This window comes from Tachyglossus aculeatus, chromosome 26 (genome assembly GCF_015852505.1).
Source record: "Tachyglossus aculeatus isolate mTacAcu1 chromosome 26, mTacAcu1.pri, whole genome shotgun sequence".
NCBI classification, from domain to species: Eukaryota; Metazoa; Chordata; class Mammalia; order Monotremata; family Tachyglossidae; genus Tachyglossus; species Tachyglossus aculeatus.
Genome location: NC_052091.1, coordinates 15450164 through 15469893, shown reverse-complemented (window position 1 = coordinate 15469893; position 19730 = coordinate 15450164). Strand labels below are relative to the sequence as shown.

General features: G+C 53.3%; 2 protein-coding genes across 5 annotated transcripts in view; both read left to right on the top strand.

The window, feature by feature from the left end:
- The window catches only part of CSK (C-terminal Src kinase), a 47022-nt gene extending 44033 nt beyond the window's left edge, over positions 1–2989 (top strand). For 3 of the 4 annotated variants that reach the window (XM_038767522.1, XM_038767524.1, XM_038767523.1), the window contains exons 12-13: positions 473–562; positions 1851–2989. In XM_038767522.1, coding sequence (XP_038623450.1) covers positions 473–562; positions 1851–2033 — 273 coding nt within the window. In that variant the 3' untranslated portion in view covers positions 2034–2989. The remainder of the gene's footprint in view (positions 1–472; positions 563–1850) is intronic. The other variant, XM_038767525.1, reaches the window with a different exon arrangement.
- Positions 2990–4073: 1084 nt separating this feature from the next.
- Positions 4074–19673, top strand: LMAN1L (lectin, mannose binding 1 like). The gene is made up of 11 exons (XM_038767006.1): positions 4074–4254; positions 6781–6935; positions 7288–7395; positions 7481–7539; positions 8971–9070; positions 10250–10373; positions 10919–10974; positions 11593–11716; positions 11890–12062; positions 16793–16860; positions 19514–19673. The coding sequence occupies exons 1-11, from the start codon at positions 4074–4076 to the stop codon at positions 19671–19673; spliced, it is 1308 nt and encodes a 435-aa protein (XP_038622934.1).
- The last annotated feature ends 57 nt before the right edge of the window (positions 19674–19730 follow it).

Genomic DNA, 19730 nt, shown 5'->3' with positions numbered 1-19730 from the left:
GCAGCTGGGGTGTCATTAGAGGGAGTGGGGGCCGAGTGGGAAGCCGAGGGAGCCAGTGGCCCGCAAGAACCCACCAAGCCCGGGGTCCAGTACTCCAGTGTCCTTTCCTACTCAGTTCTGGACCCGACATCAGTGTCTTCCCCCAGCTCCTGAGCCTGTTTCATCGGTCTCAAGTGACACGGGTGGGGACCCTGGGAGAGACAGGCATTTTCCAGAGTACTGGGGGCATGGGAAAGGAGCAAGCCAGGCAGTCCCTGGGTGCCTAGGCATACATCATGGGGCATCCCCCTTGGGTAGGGGGGGACCAAACCACCCCCAATTTTCACACACTCGGACACCTAGTGTTTGGGACGCAGCTTCTAGACTGCTGTGGGTGGGGATTGACTTTCCAAGCACTTAGTATAGTGCTCTGCACACGGTAAACGCTCAATAAATATGACTGAATTAATGCTCTTACCCCGCTCTCCCCCAGCAGAAATTCTCCACCAAGTCAGATGTGTGGAGCTTCGGGATCCTCCTGTGGGAAATCTATTCCTTCGGGCGAGTGCCTTATCCAAGGATCGTAAGTGTGGATGTCCCACCCCGCTGCTGGCTGCTTGGGCGAGGGGGGTGACCCAGATGGTCAGAGTGCCAGTTATGAGCAGAGCCTTGTCTTGGCGTGGGCAGACAGGTGCAACCTAGAGAAAGGAGAGTGAGGCCTGGCTTCTGTTTTCAAAGGACGCACCAGGCTGGCGGGAGAAGCAGAACTGGCAGATCCGCAAACATACCAGGAGGGATAAAGGGGGAATGAGTGGTTTAGACCTAAAGAAGTTCAAACAGAAGTGTGGGATCTGAACAGGCTCTGATGCCGAGCAAGGGACAGGAGTTGTGTAGAGTCAATCCAGGAAGGCTTTCCTGGAGGAGGTTGGGTAATAACCTTTGTCAGTACTTACCAAGTGCTTAGTACAGTGCTCTGCACATAGTAAGCTCTCAATAAATACGATTGAATGAATGAAAAGGGGAGAAGTGGACAGTCCCTCTGGAAGGTAGGGGAGAAGGCTGGGCAGGGCCCTGGAAGGATAGTTGTGGGAAGAGACGGAACAGATTTGCCTGACTGAAGCAAGGGGCCTGGGCCCAAAGGATGGGGATTGTTAGGAGGTAGGACTGGAGGCCATCTTGGAGAAATCCTCACGGCCTCTTGAAGATCAGGAGTTTCAGTGTGATGAGAGCAGCCCTTTAACCTCTGAGCCAGGATCACCGCCAAAGAAATTGTAGACTGTGAGCCCGCTGTTGGGAAGCGACCGTCTCTATATGTTGCCAACTTGTACTTCCCAAGCGCTTAGTACAGTGCTCTGCACACAGTAAGCGCTCAATAAATATGATTGAATGAATGAAAGAAATTCATCTTTAAAATGGGGATTGAATACTTGTTCGCCCTCCTATTTCCTCCTCCCTCCCCGTGTGGGACAGGGACTGTGTCTGGACCTGATTATCTTGTTTCTTCCCCAGCGCTTAGAACAGTCCTGACGCATAGTAAGTGCTTAACAAATATCACTATTTTATTAATATTATTAGATCTCAGTGCTGGCTAGAGAGGAGAGAGAGGCTGGAGGCTTAGGGTGGAGGTTAGGAAGCCATCCTGGAATGAGGAGGTTGGAGGCTGAGAGACCAGCCTGGAGTGAGGTGGTTGAAGGCTTGGGAGGCCAGCCTGCAGTGAGGATGTTGGAGGCAGGGAGGCCAGTGTGGAAGCCGGAGGCGAGTGCAGCAGGGAGGCCGTCAAGGAAGCCAGCCCAGTTGCCACAGATATGGGGAGGAAGGGGAGTCTCCGCCCAGCGAGACCCAGAAGTGATCGCCTCCTCTCGCCCCCCCAGCCTCTAAAGGATGTGGTCCCCCGAGTGGAGAAGGGCTACAAAATGGACGCCCCGGACGGCTGTCCACCGGCCGTGTACGACGTTATGAAGAACTGCTGGCAGCTGGACACGACCACGAGGCCCTCCTTCCTGCAGCTGCGGGAACAGCTAGAACATATCAAAGCTCATGAGCTCCACCTGTGAACCTGAGGTGGGGAGGGGTACCCTGTGCCCCCTTCCCCCCACCCCCCAACAGAGACTGAGATGCCATCGGGCCCTGGACCTGCTCAGACTTAACCCTGGAAGAGACTTGGGACTTGGTGCCTATATTCCTGATCTCCCCCCGGCACTCCCCCCAGCATCCTCTCCGAGCCTGCTCCCCCATGCCGGGGGGGTCCCAGAGTTGAGCCGGGGGGAGAAGTGTGTGCTGGGAGGTGCCAGGTGCTGTCTCTCTGTCCCCGAGGGGGATGTCTTGGGGCAGGGCCAGGCGGGTTGGCGGGGGCAGTGAGACCACCGCACAACCTTGTAGCATGCTGTCCAAGCCGCCACCTCCTCCTCCTAGCCCCGGCTTGGCTACCTCCCCCTGCCCCATTTCCCTCAGGCCCCCTGCTCCTCCTCGCCTCCCCAAAGCAATCAGTCTGGACCTCTCTGACTGGTCTGGGGCAGTCCGGGAGGAGAATCTGGAAACTGCACTGGAGCAGAGTGAACAGCTGGGGAAAGGAGACAGAGAGACACCCCCAGCCTCTGAACTCCCTCTCTTCCCCCCTGCCTCCCTCTCTCTCTGGCTCTCTTTGGTTACAGTTTAATTTCCCCCTTTTTTATGATTTCTTTTTTTGTGTGTTATTTTTTATTATTTTCAAGGCAAGGAAGACCACCGCTGGTCATTTTACACAAAAGTACGAATCTTATTTTTAATGTAATAAAAGGGAAAAAAAAGGGGTTTAAAAAAATGCTCTCCCTCCCCCATCACGAGCTCCCCCCTCCCCCACCTCCCACCTCCACCGGGAGGGGAGGGGACCAGCCGCCGTGTTTACCCTTGACCTCGTTGCAGTGTTTGCATGCCGTTCCCGGAGGCCTTTGCAGTCCTGTCCAGTGCTTTCCTCTCATGTATTGCTGGCCCTGTGAGGTGATACTGTAATAAATCATTCCATACAGACCCAGCTACCTCTAGCCTCCGCTCTTCCTCTTGCCTTTTCTCTGAGCTCCCTCCTCCATCCACCCCTTCCCGTAGCCCTACCAACCCCATTTGGGGTCTCCCGGGTATTTTGCTTCCCTTACTTACTGGGAAAATAGGTAATTGGAAAAGTCCCGCCGGTCGGTAGTGTCTTCATCGTGAGCTCTGGGTGGGACAGAATCGGCTCATTTTCCCCAGTGGGAGCTGGGGGCTGTACTTTCTCTAGGTCCTGGGATGGACGTGCCTTGAGGCCTTTTGGGAAAGAATGCAGTTCTCCTTCACCAGTGTCGCCGGCATCTTGCCCACCCCTGGCAATCCGTAAGGCCTAATAACGGGTCCTGTGGCTGGGCACAGAGTCCCAGGGGATGGCACTCAAGAAATCGTGCTACCCGAGTGCCCAGGTCCTTGGGTGAGGCGCGCTGTGGCTCCGGGTGTGCCGGGTTGGTCTTTCTCTGTGCCACCCTGCTTGTCTCATCCTTCTGCCGTAGTGATGTGGATCGGGGGAGAAGCGTTTGGAAGTGGTTTGGGTTGGGGAAAATTGATTGTTGAAAAGTGTCGGGGAGGTGTGGGTGGAGGTGATTCCTGAAGGAGTCTCCCCATCACCCCTCTCTCCTGGAGCCCTGAATCCAGGAGCTAATGGAAGGACTGCCTTTTGCTTGGTGGGCAGGGAGGAGGGCTGGCATCGGAGAGGGCCAGGAGCCCGCTGGCACCAAAGCTGGGGGAGGGGGGCGAGTGGGCAGGGGAGTTTCAGGCCATTACTAGGGGCGGCTGGGTAGGGGCTGAGGCAGAGAGAATCTGGGCTCATCTCTCAAAGCCCTCGCCACCCTGGGAACGGGATGGGGGTGGAGAGGGGACTCTAGGCCCATGCCAGCCCCATCACCCCCATCCTGCCCCTGTTACAGCTGCCTCCGTTCCGGCCCCTCCCGCTTCTGCCTCAGGCCAGGGCAGGGATCCCCGAGTCCCCTCCCTATCCCGGATCCCTGTTCCGCCTTTGGCCCTTAGCTTCTCAGTCTGCCAGGCACAGAGACGTCCCCTGCTGCTGTTGACCTGTCTGGAATTGTTGAGCCCTGATGGCCCGGAGCCCCGCTACCCTCTTGCTGCTGCTGCTTCTACCCCTGCTGACTCTGCCTCTGCTCCACGACTGGGCCTGGAGTGGGGCAGCTCGGCGCCGCTTTGAGTACAAATTCAGCTTCAGGGGGCCGAGATTGGCAAAGCTGGGCAAGGAGGTGCCCTTCTGGAGCCATCACGGAGGTGAGAGGGGCTTGGGGGAGGCTCTGGCTTGGGGTTGGGGCAGGGCCTGGTCTCCCCCTCCCCTCTTGTGCTCCCCGATGTGGCGTTCAGGAAGAGGGAGTGGGGCAACCGGGGCTCAGGTGGATGGGGGTCACACGGGCCGAGGGAGGGGCCAGCCGATCCCCAGCTGACTTCTGAAGGAGGAAGAAGAGTAGTGCCCATTTCTCCCCTGAACTGGCCACCTCTGAAGGGTTGGAGAGTCTGCTGGTCAGCCTCAGTTGGCATGGATCAGACCCTTCTGATGAGGAGACTATGCCTCCTTGTGTAATCAATCAATTGTATGGAGAGTAATAGTTGTGTCCACTATTTTCTGGGCACCATATTCAACATTGGAGTAGATACAGGATAAGCAGATCAGACCTAGTGTCTGTCCCACCTGGGGCTCACAGTCTGAGGGAAAAAAAAAGGGATTGAATCCAATTTTACAGAGGAAGAAACTGAGGCCCAGAGAAGTTGTGATTTGCCCAAAGTAGGCAAGTGGCAGAGCCGGGATTAGAAGTAAGATCCCCTGTCTCCCTTTCCCGCATGCTCTCCACACTCTCCACTAAGTCATGGATTCTAATCCTGGCTAGGCCACTTGTCTGCTGTGTGACCTTGGGCAAGTCACTGTACTTCTCTGGGCCTCAGTTACCTCATCTGTAAAATGGGGATTGAACCTGTGAGCCCCACATGGGACAAGGGACTGTGTCCGACTCGATTTGCTTGTATCCACTCCAGCTCTTAGTACAGTGCCTGGCACATAGTAAGCGCTTAACAAATGCCATCACTGTTATTATTAAGCCATGGTGCTTCTCCAGCTTTCCTTGTAGCAGGGGAAGGCAGCAGTGGCACCCTGGTCTGGTCCTTTGGGATGCTGGCAGCAGAGTGATTTTTCTACTCTTGGCTTTGGCCTCCCCGCCATTTCAGCCTCTGAGTCTTCCGTGGGATCCGCCGGCTCCCCCTGCCTCTTCCCCCATTTGGGTCTCCCTCCCTTGACCTCCAACCCACCATGGTGGGCCTGGAGGAGTGCCAGGCTGACTTGGGATGAGGCTGCCGGTTTGCCTACCCCAATCTTTGCCCCTCTGTTTCCAGCCATGTTCATCTCAGGTTTTGGGAGAGTGGGTGGCCCCCTTCTTCTTGTAACGGCCCTCTGCCCTGAGGCTTCTGCTCATGGAGTTTTTCTCTTCTGACCTGGCATTTGACCTCTGACCCCGGAGCTGGGTGTTACTCTGAGGCCTTCCCCCACCCGAAGAGGAGCAGGTTTGAGACCGGAGGAAGAGTAATCCAAGACAAAACAGGGATCATCTCCACATCCGGCTTCTTTAGTAGAGGGAGAGGCCCTGGGAACGGGCTGCCCTGAGTCTCCCCCTCTCTTTGAGCTGCTCTTTGGATCTCAGGGCCGGGGGCACAGCTGGCCCAAAGAACGGGGCCACTGCATTCTCCAGAGGAATCCACGCTTTCCCAGGGCCAGTCAGGGCACTGTGGAAAGCCAGGGTCTCCGAGTGGAACGGTCCACACCCTCTGCTCCAGGACAATGCTCAGACTCCAGAATGCCTGGTCAGAGGAGAAAAACTCCACGAGTCCAAGTCAAAGGTGAGAGCCCATTCTGAGGACGCTGGAGTGGCGGGGGGAACCCCTCAAAAGCAGAAGCCTCAGGGCAGGGGGCTGTTGCAGGAAGAAGGGAGCAACCCAGGCTCCCAAAATGAGAATGCCAAAATGATCTAAGAAGCCGGCACCCAAACTTGGGTCAGCTGCAGCTGGGATCTTCAGGGCCCCCTCCACTCCTGCCTTCATCTGGGGACCCACTATCCCCTGGGAGCTCTAGCCCTTGGGATTAAGTTGGGACTGTTGCAGCCCCAGGGCTTGCTCATGGTGGCAATGGCCCTGGAGCTTTGGATCAGCTCTCCTCCCCATCCCAAGGTCCCCAGGGCAACCGGCTTGGAATTAGACTGCTTTCCCACCCCAACAGCTCCCCTGAGGTCAGGTGACTGGTTGACCCTGGCCGCAGGGGACTTGGAGGAGGGGGCAAGTTGATGCTGATTCCAACAGCTGCCTCTGGCAGGAGGAGTTGGCTTCCCCAGCAGACATGGAAAGCGGGACTTAGGCTTTGAGCCTCCCGGCTCTCGGGATGGGTCCTTGCACCCCAAGGGCACATGGCCCCAGCCATGGCAGTCCTCTCGTGGCGTGCCTGGCAAATTGTGAGTGACGGGCCTCGTGTTTCTGGTTGTCATGGTCTGTCAGGGAAGGGCGGGCTCCCTGCTGGCTGCTCAAAGCACTTGGCTGCACAGATTTGATTCTTCTGGGATCATTTTCCTGGGCAGAAGGAAAACTGCCCCAGTCCCAGAGTGGCACCACACCCCATCAGCTCCTCCAGCAAGGCCTAGGGTGAGCTGGGACTCCTGGCTCCCAGTCCAGCACCTTCCCTAGGTGATGGCTTTGCCTGAGGGTGGGGTGAGGGGGTGGGGAAGATGGGGACCCAGCTCTCAAAGGGTTCCCATGCCCCAACAGATGCTATTCCTGGCCTGGAGGAGGTGAGGTTGGTGCCATCCATGCGCAACAAGAGTGGAGCAGTTTGGACCCGAAACCGCATCCCTTTTCTGAGCTGGGAGGTGGAGGTGGCCGTCCGTGTGTCGGGCCTGGGGCGCCTGGGGGCTGATGGGATGGTGAGACCCTTCCCTGGCCCCTCCCTACCTCTTCCCACCCTGGGGGTCCTGGTTCTGCTTCTTCCTGTTTTCTCCGATTGAGTGGGGGCATCTATCTCTCATCCCAGTGGAGGCTGCAATTTAGGAGGGGCGGTAAAGGTATTCAGGTTCAAAGCCTCCACTCAGAGCGGACCACTGGTCGGGCCCAGACTCCTCCCACAGGCTCCCCCTTTCCCCCCACCCTCGTGGATCGATCCATCAGAACCAAACGTGTGCAAGATGACCCCAGGTGATGGGTATACCCTGTGCCAGGGATCAGGGGCCGGGCTTCCTGCAACAAGAGGAGGGGCTAATGGGACATGGGTGCTGGCAGGCTATTTGGTACTCGCAGGAGAGAGGCCAAACGGGCCCAGCCCTGGGCGGCCCTGCCCTCTGGGAGGGCATCGGGATCCTCTTGGACTCCTTTGACGATGATGCCCAGGTGAGTCTTGGTTCTCTCCCTGGGGTTGGGGGTGGGATCCGGTGGCCCCCAGAGCTCCTAACTCTCTCTGTTTGACCTGCAGAAGAACAACCCTGCCATCCAGGTGGTGGCCGGCAACGGACGAATCCCCTACGACCGGCTCAAGTAGGTGCCCGCTCCCCATCTAGTTTGCCTGTCAGCAGCACCCCTGCCCCTTGCCCTGTGTCCTTACAGAGTGGGGCAGGCTCACTGATGCTTCTCGCACCTGCCTAACTCAGCACTTTGCCCAAGGGAGGACCTTCCTGAAGTGAGCAGCACTGACGTTGGTCCACCTGTGCCACACCTCTGGGTCTCCTGGAAGGACCCCTCCCCTCTTCTCTTTCCTCTCTCCTGGGCCCTCTGTACCATCCCTCTGCTGCCAACAAGACTGAGCTTAAACAGTCCTTTCCTTCAAAAATCTCCAGAAAAGGCGATTCCCAGTCTCCTGAAATAACATCCTCCAGGGTCTCACTCCCCTTTGTCCAGGAAGCTCTTCCCAATGTCTCCTCTAAACCCAGCCTCGGTGCACTTCGGGGGGCGGGGAGGAAGAGAAGGGAAGCTAATGGGAGTGTGACAGCCTCAGAGATTGGCACTCTGGGGCTAGGAAATCCGTGGCAGGGGGAGGAAGGGCATCAGTTAAGCAGAGGGAAATGCTGGGACTCCTTCTCAGCCTGCTCTGATCAGACAGACCAGATGCCTCCTCAGAGCTGGGAAATAATAATAATGATGGCATTTATTAAGTGCTTACTATGTGCAAAGCACTGTTCTAAGTGGTGGGGAGGTTACAAGGTGATCAGGTTGTCCCACGGGGGGCTCACAGTCTTAATCCCCATTTGACAGATGAGGGAACTGAGGCCTAGAGAAGTTAAGTGACTTGCACAAAATCACACAGCTGACCGTTGGTGGAGGCAGGATTTGAACCCATGACCTCCGACTCCAAAGCCTGTGCTCTTTCCACTGAGCCACGCTGGGAAATGTCCTGCTAGGAAAGCTTGGAACCACTGGGGGTCTCTGTGGCACCACAGACCTCTGGTTTCTTCCCTGCAACAACTCCATGGGATATTGGATGGCACTAAATTCCAGGTCGGGATTGGGTAGGATGCACCCCTGACATGTCCCTTCTGACCACTGGGGCACCCGCCCCCATCCCTGCCTGCTTTTCCCAGAGCTGATTCAATCGTATTTATTGAGCACTTACTGTGTGCAGAGCACTGTACTAAGCACTTGGAAAGTACAAAACAGCAATAAGGAGAGATAATTCCTGCCCACAACGGGCTCACGGTCTAGAGGATGTAATCTCCCGCCTGACCCCTCCTCTTCGTTGGCAGCCCCCCTACGCTCCCTCCCCTGACCAAATCCCAGTTCTCCCCCATCGAATCTCCCCCAAGCCCTGCCCTGAGGGGACCATGGGACCAGGCCCACCAAGGGAAAACCTGTGCCCTCGCCTCTGGTTTCACGCCACACATGGAGCCTGGGGTTGCTCACCCAGACCTACATGTCAGAGGGAAGTACCTGGGGATGGGGCTCGCTCTGCCCAGAGTCCCCTTTGTCTTCCAGGGATGGAGGGGCCCAGGTCCTGGGTTCATGTGTGCGTGATTTCCGGAACCGGCTTCATCCCTTCCGAGTCAAGATCACCTACTGGGGAGAGAAATTGCGGGTGAGCCCCTGAAATTCTGCCCCCATGGGTGCTCCTCGGCACACCCTGGCTACACTCCTGGCCTGCTTACCACTGGGGATCATCTATCCTCTGGCTCCATAACTCCAGAACCCAGAGCCACCACCCCAGCCTGAGTCTCTTCCCTGGCATTCTCCATTCATTCAGTTCATTCAATCGTATTTATTGAGTGCTTACTGTGTGCAGAGCACTGTACTAAGTGCTTTTTGGTATTTGTTAAGCGCTTACTATGTGCCAAGCACTGTTCTAAGCGCTGGGGTAGATACAAGGTAACCAGGTTGTCCCCCGTGGGGCTCACAGTCTTAATCCCCATTTTACTGATGAGGTAACTGAGGCACAGAGAAGTTAAGTGACTTGCCCAAAGTCGCACAGCTGATAAGTGGCGGAGCCGGGATTAGAACTCACGACCTCTGACTCCCAAGCCTGGGCTCTTGCCACTAAGACACGCTGCTTCTCCAACTGTGGGTACTGCCCATCTCTGGGTTACCCTCCTTCCTGCGTTTCTTGGCTGGTAAGCCCCTAGAGAAATGACCCTGGAACCGATGCCTCGCAACAGAATCCCCCTGAGGACACAGCTAAGTGGGAGAAATAGAAGCGTCCCTGGGAGATTTGCAAACTATTTGCATCTGTCTATGAAGTTGCTGCCCTTTATTTTCAGGTCAATATGACTGGATGGTTTCCTCAAAGGTCATCATGGCTTGATTTCTCTTCTCTGTTCCTCTCTCCCACCCTCCCCAGGAGGCAAAGAGCTGGGGGCACAGGGGATGGGGAGTTGGGGGGCAATGAGCTCCACCAATTGTCAGCTGTGTGACTTTGGGCAAGTCACTTAACTTCTCTGGGCCTCAGTTACCTCATCTGTAAAGTGGGGATTAAGACTGTGAGCCCCCCGTGGGACAACCTGGTCACCTTGTAACCTCCCCGGTGCTTAGAACAGTGCTTTGCACATAGTAAGTGCTTAATAAATGCCATAAAAAAAATGAAGAGTCTGAGAAGTTCCTGCCCAAGCAGTAGGCTCCAGCTTAAGTAGCTGGGTTCCAGCACAATATTTCAAGCTGCTGGCACCATTGTCCAGAAGCTCCCAACAGGTAGCAGGAGCTGGAGTGGGAGTCCGGGGGCCCCTCCCTGCTCAATCAGGGCCTCCTTCCCTGCTCTCTGCTGCAGGTGTCCGTGAACAGTGGCTTCACAGCTCATGGAGGCGTGGATGACCTCTGCACCGAAGTGGCACCCCTCTTCTTATCCCCCAGTGGTTTCTTCGGCGTCTCAGCTTCCACTAGTACCCTGGCAGGTGAGAACCCCGGCCTGGCAGCTCCCTGGACCCCACCAGGGATGGGGGCAGTGGGCTGGCACGGGGGATCTGCTGAGATATTGTCCTGGGAGTGGAGATATTGCCAGGACCGGTATTTCTGCGACGGGAGGGTGTGGATGGTTCAGGGCCAACCTTCACCATTGCTGCCGAAACAACTGCAACCCATGTCCCTGTGGCAGAAGGACATACCTTTCTCATACTCCTGAGTGTGGGTGGAATCTGGGTGGTGAAGATGGGCTGGGGTGGAATCTGGGTGGTGAGGATGGACTGAAGAGATTGGAGGCCAGGGGCGGGGGAAGATGGGGGTAAGCGAGGGGGTATGGTGAGGGAGAGGGGCTGGGTGTGTGGTTGATGAATGGAGGGAGAGGTTTGATTAGCCCCTATGGGGGCATCTAATAATAATGATGGTATTTGTTAAGCCCTTACTATGAGTCAAGCATTGTTCTAAGCACTGGGGTAGATATAAGCTAATCAGCTAACCTGGTTAACTTGTGTTTAAGAGTCTCTCCCCTTGTTCCCTCCAGATGACCACGATGTTCTGTCTTTCTCCACCTTCAGTCTAAGCAAGGCGGCCCCAGAGGTGATGTCTTCTCCGGATGGAGCCTGGTCAGGCTTGGGGGGACCAAGGGAACGTGCCACGGCCCGGATTGTTCCAAAGCCTCCCCCTTGGAGGGAGATTGCTATGTCTGATTTAGGGATTCTGTAATCCCACTGAGCCGTGCGGGCCTCTGGGGAGAAAGAGCAGAAAGTCACCCAGTGACAAGCTACGGAGGAGTCTGCTTTTAGGGAGGCTGAACCTAAAGGATTCATTCATTCAATCATATTTATTGAGCACTTAACTGTGTGCAGAGCACTGTACTAAGCGCTTGGAAAGTACAAATCATGAACACCTGACGAATGATTTAGGCTTTGTCCCTTACTGGTGGAAGGATCTGGGCCCTGCTCAGGGAGGAAGGAACTGATGGGGCTTGAGCTTCTTTTGATTGGTGAGGCTGGGGTCCATGGGGATGGGGAAGGGGCCCCCTCAGAGTTTAGGTCCTCTGCACATACTTCATCTCTTGTGAGCACCTCGGGCTTGCCTGATTTAGTTTGGGGTTTGTGAAGGGAAGAACTAAGCCTGGGGGTTCCCCAAGGGTAGGCAGGGCTATTGCTATAGAGTCTGTCCTGCCTATGCCCCGTGCCTCGCCCCTTCCTCTAGGCACCAGATTCTTGGATCCCTGAAGCTGAGCAGCACCGGTTACAGCAGCGCCTGGAGGATTTGCAGAAGAAGCTGATGAGCAGGAAGGACGCTTCAAAACTAGGCTTGACTTCCCCCAACCTGGGTAGGTGCCCTCCCCTCCCCAGCCCTTCCTCTCCGAGCTGCTCCTAGCGGGGTTGGCTTGCTGTGCATTATCCCCATTCCCCCGCTCCTGAGCCCCATAGGCAACCAATGAAGGGGAAGGGGCAGTTTAGCTCCGGCCCAGGCTCCTGGCCCCCACCCCACTCTGTTTCCCAGGGGACAGATCCTTCGAACAGGCGGTGACCTTGGAGAGACACAGCCGGATCCTGCAGGAGCTGCAGAGCCTCTCGGAGAAGATGACCCAGACAGCAGCAAAGTGGAAGCAGCAGCTGCCCTCCCTGGGCGGTCCAGGCAGGGAGGCAGCCCAGGGCCCCAGGGCCGGGGATTGGGTGAGTGTGTCCCCCTCATCCACACACCATGCTCCCTAGGTGCTCAAAGGCTAAGATAGGAACTCTCCTGCTGCTGCTCAGGACCATTTTGGAAAGTCTCTCTCCCTAAATCGTCCCAGGCCAGTCCAGGGTGTGGCATTCATGACAAGAGTGGTAAGCAATACCTGGCAGGAGGGATCCCAACATCATACCCAGTGCTGGATTCCTCCTGGTCTCCACCCTGCTGGTCCCTGGAACTACTGAACTGCTTTGCTTCCCGTACGACCTAGAGCAAGTCACTTAACAGCTCTGAACGTCTGTTTCCTCATCTGTAAAATAATAATAATAATAATTGTGGTATTTGTTAGGCCTTTAACTCTTTGCCAGACACTGTAGTAAGCGCTGGGGTAGATACAAGAAAATCAAATCGGATTGGATACAATCCCTGACCCACACGGGGCTCACAGTCTTAATTCCCATTTACTAGATGAGGTAACTGAGGCACAGAGAAGTGAAGTGCCTTGCCCAAGTACAAAAAACAGACAAGTGGCAGAACTGGGATAAGAACTCGGGTCTTTCAGATTCCCAGGCCCGTGCTCTATCCATTAGGCCACACTGCTGTCGCCCAGGAGGAGGAAGACTGTTTCCCACTCCCTTACCACTCGGGTGTTGGGGAGGGCCAAGAAGATGTTCCATTATCAGGGCCATCAGCACCAGACTTCCCATTAATCCAATCTCCCCATTCTACAGAGGAGGAAATCGAAGCTCAGTCTCTCAGCAGGGCGGGAACCTTGCTCAAAATGATACCTTTTTTCCCTCCCCCTTAGTCTGTGAGCCTGGTTGGGAACAGATTGTGTCCGATCTGATTATCTTGTCTTTACCCCATCATTTAGTATAGTGCTTGTCACATAGCAAATCCTTTTTTTATGGTATTCATTAAACACTATGTGTCAGGCACTATACTAAGTGGAGGATTAGATACAAGGTAACCAGGTTGGACACAGTGCATGTCCCACATGGGGTTTACAGTCTTAATCCCCATTTTACTGATGAGGTAACTGAAGCACAGAAAAGTGAAGTGACTTTCCCCAAAACACATAGAAAACATGTGGCAGGGCCAGGATTAGGACCCCAGGACCTTCCAACTCCCAGGCCCATAATCTATCCACTAGGCTGCACTGCTTCTCAAATACTGTGATTATTATTGTAGTTATGATTATTATAAGTATGAATAATAATAAGAGCCATGGTTCTTCTTCCAGCCCTGGGCCCAGATGGCAGGGCAAACAGAGAGGGAGAGAGGTCATCATTATTTGATCTCAGTCCTGACAGGGTGGACAGAAAGTGCCACAGTTTCTGACTTAAACATAGTGGGTGCTGATTTCCATATTATTTTGCATAAACCCAGCACTTTCATATCATCGGTTCTTTCTGGCCTGGTCCAGGCTGGAAAACTGACTGGTCAGGCCCTGCTGCCTTCTGTCCAGCTTCCACTGCAGGTTTGGTTTGATCCCTTAGAGAGGAGACAAATATCATGAGCTTTGCCCAGTTGTGACTGTGAATTGCTTTAATCCTCATAATCCCCAAGACTAAAGCTGCTTATGCCAGCGTGGGTGGAGCAGCAAAGTGGTGGTGGGGTGGGAGTGGGGGTAGGGGTGGAGAGAGAGACCCCAGGAGGGGAAAGAATGGTCGCCTTCAGGTGCTGGGTTGGTCCAAGAAGAGGTTCTATCCCCAGGACTATCATCGCCAGACCACCCATTACTCCGATTTCCCCATTCTGCAGAGGAGGAAACCAAGGCTCAGTCACTTAGCAGGATGGGGACTTTGCTCAAAGCCAGAGCTTTCTTCACTGAAGCTGTGAGCAGAATCTGGAGGAAGGGTCCTGGAGCTCTGTAGAGCCTTGGGGGCTGATGAGAGAATCAGCACAGCCTAGTGGAAATCAGTCAATCAATCGTATTTATTGAGTGCTTGGGAGAGCATAACTCAACAATACAATGGACACAAAACTCGCCTACAACAAGCTTGCAATCTAAAGGGGGAGACAGACATTAATATAAATAAATTATGAGGTGGTGTGTAAAGGGAGCAAGTCAGGGCGACGCAGAAGGGAGTGGAAAAGAGGAAATGAGGGCTTAGTCAGGGAAGGTCTCTTGCAGGAGATGGGCTTTCAAGGTGGTGGTGTAATTGTCGGATATGAAAAGAGAGGGCATTCCAGGTCAGATGCAGGACATGGGTGAGAGGTCAGTGGTGAGATAGGTGAGATCGAGGTACAGTGAGTAGGATGGCATATGGAACAAAGTGTGCAGGCTGAGTTGTAGTAGGAGAGTAGTGAGGTGAGGTCGGAGGGGGCGAGGTGATTGAGTGCTTTAAAGCCGATGGTAAGGAGTTTCTGTTTGATGTGGAAGAAGCAGTGTTGCCTAATGGATAGAGCACAGGTCTTGGAGTCAGAAGGACCCGGATTCTAATCCCGGCAACTCCACGTCTCCTCTGTGACCTTGGGCAAAATTTCTCTGTGCCTCAGTTATCTCATGGGGATTAGGATTGCCAGCCCCAAGTGGGACAGGGACTGTGTCCAACCTGATTTGTTTGTATCTACCCCAGCACTTCGTAAAGTGCCTGGCACCTAGTAAGCACTTAACAAATACCACAATTATTATGTGGAGGTGGATGGGCAACCACTGGAAGTTCTTGAGGAGTGGGGAAACATGGACTGACTGTTTTTGTTGGAAAATGAGCATGAACCTGGAAGTCAGAGGACTTGGTTCCAATCCCAGCTCTGCCACTGGCCTGCTGTGTGACCTTGGGCAAGTCACCTAACTTCTCTGTGTCTCAGTTTCTTTACCTGTAAAATGATGATTCAATAGCTGTTCTCCCTCCAAATGAGACTGTGAGCCCCATGTGGGACAGGGATTGTATCTACCCGAGCAGTGGAAATCAATAAATCAATTGTATTTATTGAGTGCTTGGGAGAGTGCTTAGAACAGTGCTTGATACATAGTAAGTGCTTAACAAGTACCACAATTATTAGTAAGGTCAATCTGAGACCCACAGTCCAGGCCTCACTGTGTCCCGGCAGGCACACGTGTGCGTGTGTGCACATACACACACACACGCTGTGTCTCTTGCAGTGATGCTGGGTTTGTGGTGCTGCTGTCAGTTTTATCTCCCATTCTAGCTCTGACTTGTCATCTGACCTGCGAGCCCTCATCTCCTCTTGTCTCCAGGACACCCCCATTTGGATGTCCTTCTGGCTCCTCCCACTCAACATCTCTAAAACCTTTAACCCCCCGCACTTCTCCCCCTAACTTTCCCATCTCGGTCGATAACACCGCCCTCTCCCTTGTCTTAGAAGCCTCTACTCTTTGCTATTGTCAGCTTCAACTCTTTGCTACTGTTCCACTCCCAAATCTGGTCCATTATCAAATCCTGCTCGTTATTCCTGCACATCTCCCGGGTCCGTCCTTTCCTCTCCACCCAAACTGCTGACACCCTGGTACAAGTTCTGGCCTCACTATGGCCGGGATGCTGCATCAGTCTCCTTGCTGGTCTCCCAGCCCGCAGCCTCTCCCCACTTTAATCTATGCAATTTACTGCTGCCCGATAATCTTCCTGACACATCGCTCATCCCACGTCTCTTCAGTCCTGTCCCCCTCCTCCCCGTCTCCATCCCCTCTGCCTTACCTCCTTCCCTTCCCCACAGCACCTGTATATACGTATATATGTTTGTACGTATTTATTACTCTGTTTATTTTACTTGTACATATTTATTCTATTTATTTTATTCTGTTAATATGTTTTGTTTTGTTCTCCGTCTCCCCCTTCTAGACTGTGAGCCCACTGTTCGGTAGGGACCGTCTCTATATGTTGCCAACTTGTACTTCCCAAGTGCTTAGTACAGTGCTCTGCACACAGTAAGCGCTCAATAAATACGATTGAATGAATGAATGAATAATTCCCAGGTGCATATTCTTTCTACTAGACCACGCTATTGAATTGAGCATAACTACAATGCAACTTCAGGACAACTGTGTGTTTTTTGATGTTGTTGTTGTTGATATTGTTTTCATTTCCTGGTTTTTGCTTGCAAAGAAATAAGAAAAAACCTCCAACCTTTATTAACCCACTTCTGAGTATTCTATTTAACCTTAGCTTACCAAATAGAGGAGGGCACAGAGACTTCTGCTGCTCTTGAGGTCTCAGAGATAGTCTGTTCTGGAGTCACAACCTGCACCTATTCACCCTTTATCTGTCTTGCGGTGTGTGTCCTTAGGCGCAAGAGGACCAGAAGAGAGGGATTGCGGATGACTCTGGGAAAACCGTCATCATTATAACAGCAATAACTCAAACACATGCTCTTCTAACAGTGGATTTGCCTTTTAGCCATTAGGGAATGAGCAATCCTCACTCAGTTTGCAAAGGGCTTCCAAAAACCCCTAAACCACTTAGTACGGTGCTCTGCACACAGTAAGTGCACAGTAAATACCAGTGATTGACTGTATTCCCGTGGACACAGTGTGCAGATGATTCTCTCCAAGCCTCCCTCAGAAATACAGCCTCACCATCAGCAGAGTTGTCTTTGAATCATAGGACATCTCTGCTACTAACTTAAGTGCTGGGATCTCTTGCTGAACTCGTACTCTGCAGCATGCACGCTGCAGTCAGGTAGCCTGGAGTAAGTTCCCTGTGGGCAGAGAATGTGTCTACCAACTCTGTTGCACTGTAATACAGCTTGTATGCTGAATCTTTTGCAGAACTCTGTGGCCTCCAGTATTCTTCTCAAGAGTCAAGAAGCTCTGCTCCAGGACTTACAAGAGATGAGGTGGGTGTGGACAAGAGGTGGAAGAGAGCTGACCCACGAACTTCCCAGTGGGGAACATCACAAAGCCAGGATGGTGGGGCAGATCCCATAGGGAAGCAGTGTGGCCTAGGGGAAAGAGCACTGGCCTGGAAGTTAGAGGACCTGGCTTCCCATCCTGGCTCTGCCACTTGCTTGCTATGTGATCTTAGGCAAATAACTTCTCTGTTCCTCAGTTTCCTCATCTGTATAGTGGGGATTCATTATCTGCTCTCCCTCCTACTTAGGCTCTGAGCCCCATGTGGGACAGAGACTGTGCCTGGCCTGATTACCTTGTGTCTATTCCAGTGCTTAGTTCAGTGTTTGGCACATATTAAGTGCTTCGAGAATACCGCAGCTGTTACTATTTTTATCATCATTATTATTGTTATCTGCTGGGGGGCCTCATGCATAGAGGGTTCCTTGCAGCTGAGTTTGTCCCTAGGGTGGTGAAGGCAATGTTAAGCAGATCTCTGTGGCTCCCCAGCAAAACTCTGACTGCTTCCTAAGTGCACAGATTACTGGGTCTCTCCAAGGCTTTCAGGCTCAGGATAAAGGGGAGTCCAAATGGGCACACTGAACTTTGTAGGCTCAGCAAGGGATGGGCGCCTTAGAATTGTCACCCTGCCGATGCACAGCTCAAAGTCAGGCTGACTACTGGCCATTCCCCAAGTCCCTGCATGGCCGGAACCCTTTACCCTCCTCTCAAATATCCATCTCTGCTGCCTCTTGGGGCCTTGGAGATTGATTGATTGATTGATTGGAGAGTTGATCCCTCTCCCTGACCCCCTTCCCCAAACCCAGGGGATCCCAGCACCTATTTTCCAAAGTCATAAAAGGGCCCCATCCCAAACAAGGTGGTATCGGGGATACCATGTCCTCCGATGCCAGGCAGATTGTGGCCTGCATGCAGCACTGGGCACCCACGCAGCGGTGCAGCTTATGCTCAGCTCCGTTGCATGCACCACCGCAGGCAGCCCAGGCCTGCTCACTTTCTACCTGCTGGCAACCTGCCCATGCCCACTGGGCTGCTGGAATGAAAGAGAATAAAGGTGTCACTAGGTGCAGGTCAGTGGTGCTGCCCAGGACTACTACCGGCGTGAGCTGGCTAAGTGGTCAGCCCAAAGCTGAGGTCTGACAAGGTGGAGTGGCAGTCCAGGAGAGTGTCAGATTGACTAGTGGAAAGAGCACAAGCCAAGAAGTAGGGAGACCTGTGTTCTAATCCTGGCTCTGCCATTTGCCTGATTTGTAACCTTGGGCAAGTCACTTAACGTCTCTGTGTCTGTTTCTTCATCTGTAAAATGAGGATTCAGTACCTGTTCTCCCTCCTACTTAGACTGTGATCCTTATGGGGGATAGGGACTGTGTCCAGCCTGATTATCTTGTACCCATCCCAGTGCTTAGTACACTGCTTGATACATAGTAAGCTCTTAACAAATGCAATTATTATTATTATTATTATTGGGGTACAAGGACTCCTGGGTCATCTCCATCTCCTCCTGCATTCACTGGAGTCTGCTCTGAGTTCAAACTGCCCAGTGAATCTGGAGGTGGCCACCCAAGGTGTGTTTTGAAATCCCCAGGAGGGAGGATCCTTATGCATGCTTCTGAGTAGGGCTTCCAACTCCTCCTACCCTAATTTTCAGTGTCAGTTTGGGGAGCCAAGAATGGGACTTCCGGGTCCAAACGGGGCCAGTTTCATATGATAAGCGAGAGAAGAAGCTATTTTGGGGCACACACCAGAGAGGGTGTCAAGACAGCCTTCCAACTCCCATTGCAGTTTGTTTTCACTATCATATTCTCAGAATGAGGTTTTTTTATGGTATTTGTTAAGCACTTACTATGTGCCAGGTCTTGTACTTAGAACTGGGGTAGATTTAAGTTAGGATAAACACAGTCACTGTCCCACATAGGGCTCACAGTCTTAATCCCCATTTTAATAATAATAATGGTATTTAAGCACTTACTGTGTACTAAGTATTGTTCTAAGCACTGAGATAATAATAATAACAATAATAATAATAATGATGGTATTTGTTAAGCACTTACTATGTGCAAAACACTGTTCTAAGTGCTGGGGAGGTTACAAGGTGATCAGGTTGTCCCACGGGGGGCTCACAGTTTTAATCCCCATTTTACAGATGAGGTAACTGAGGCACAGAGAAGTTAAGTGACTTGCCCAAAGTCACACAGCTGACAGTTGGCAGAGCTGAGATTTGAACCCATGACCTCTGACTCCAAAGCCCGTGCTCTTTTTTACAAGGTAATCAGGTTGTCCCACGTGGGGCTCACAGTCTTAAACCCCATTTTACAGGGAAGTTAACTGAAGCACAGAGAAGTTAAGCGACGTGTCCCAGGTCACGCAGCAGACTACTGGAGGAGTCAGGATTAGAACCCAGGTCCTCTGACTCCCAAGCCTATGCTCTTTCCACTAGATCTTGCTGCTTCTCAGTGCTGTTTGGGTTTGGGGGCAGATTTGCATGAAAATCTCCATATGACATCATTGTGTCAGGCAAGGGGCCTGACATTGCACATCTGGTGTTCTGTGGGTTATGGTGGCCACCCCTGGGAGGGGAAGGCCACGCAGGCCAAAGCTCCAAGCGCTTTCTATCCTTCTGCCTTCCCACTTGGGCTCCAGAGCGGCCGCTGCCCACATAGCCTCCCGGGCTGAAGTCTTCTACCTCCCCGTGGGCACCGAGCACCATTTCCCGGATCTGGAGCAGAGCATCTCACTGCTGCAGATGGACGTTCAGAGTCTGCTCAACCTGCCGGTGAGGGGCCAGGGCTGTGGGGCTTAAGGGCTTGAAGGTCCTGAGTGACCGGTCCTCTCCCTTCCCACCCAAGGGCCGAGCTGA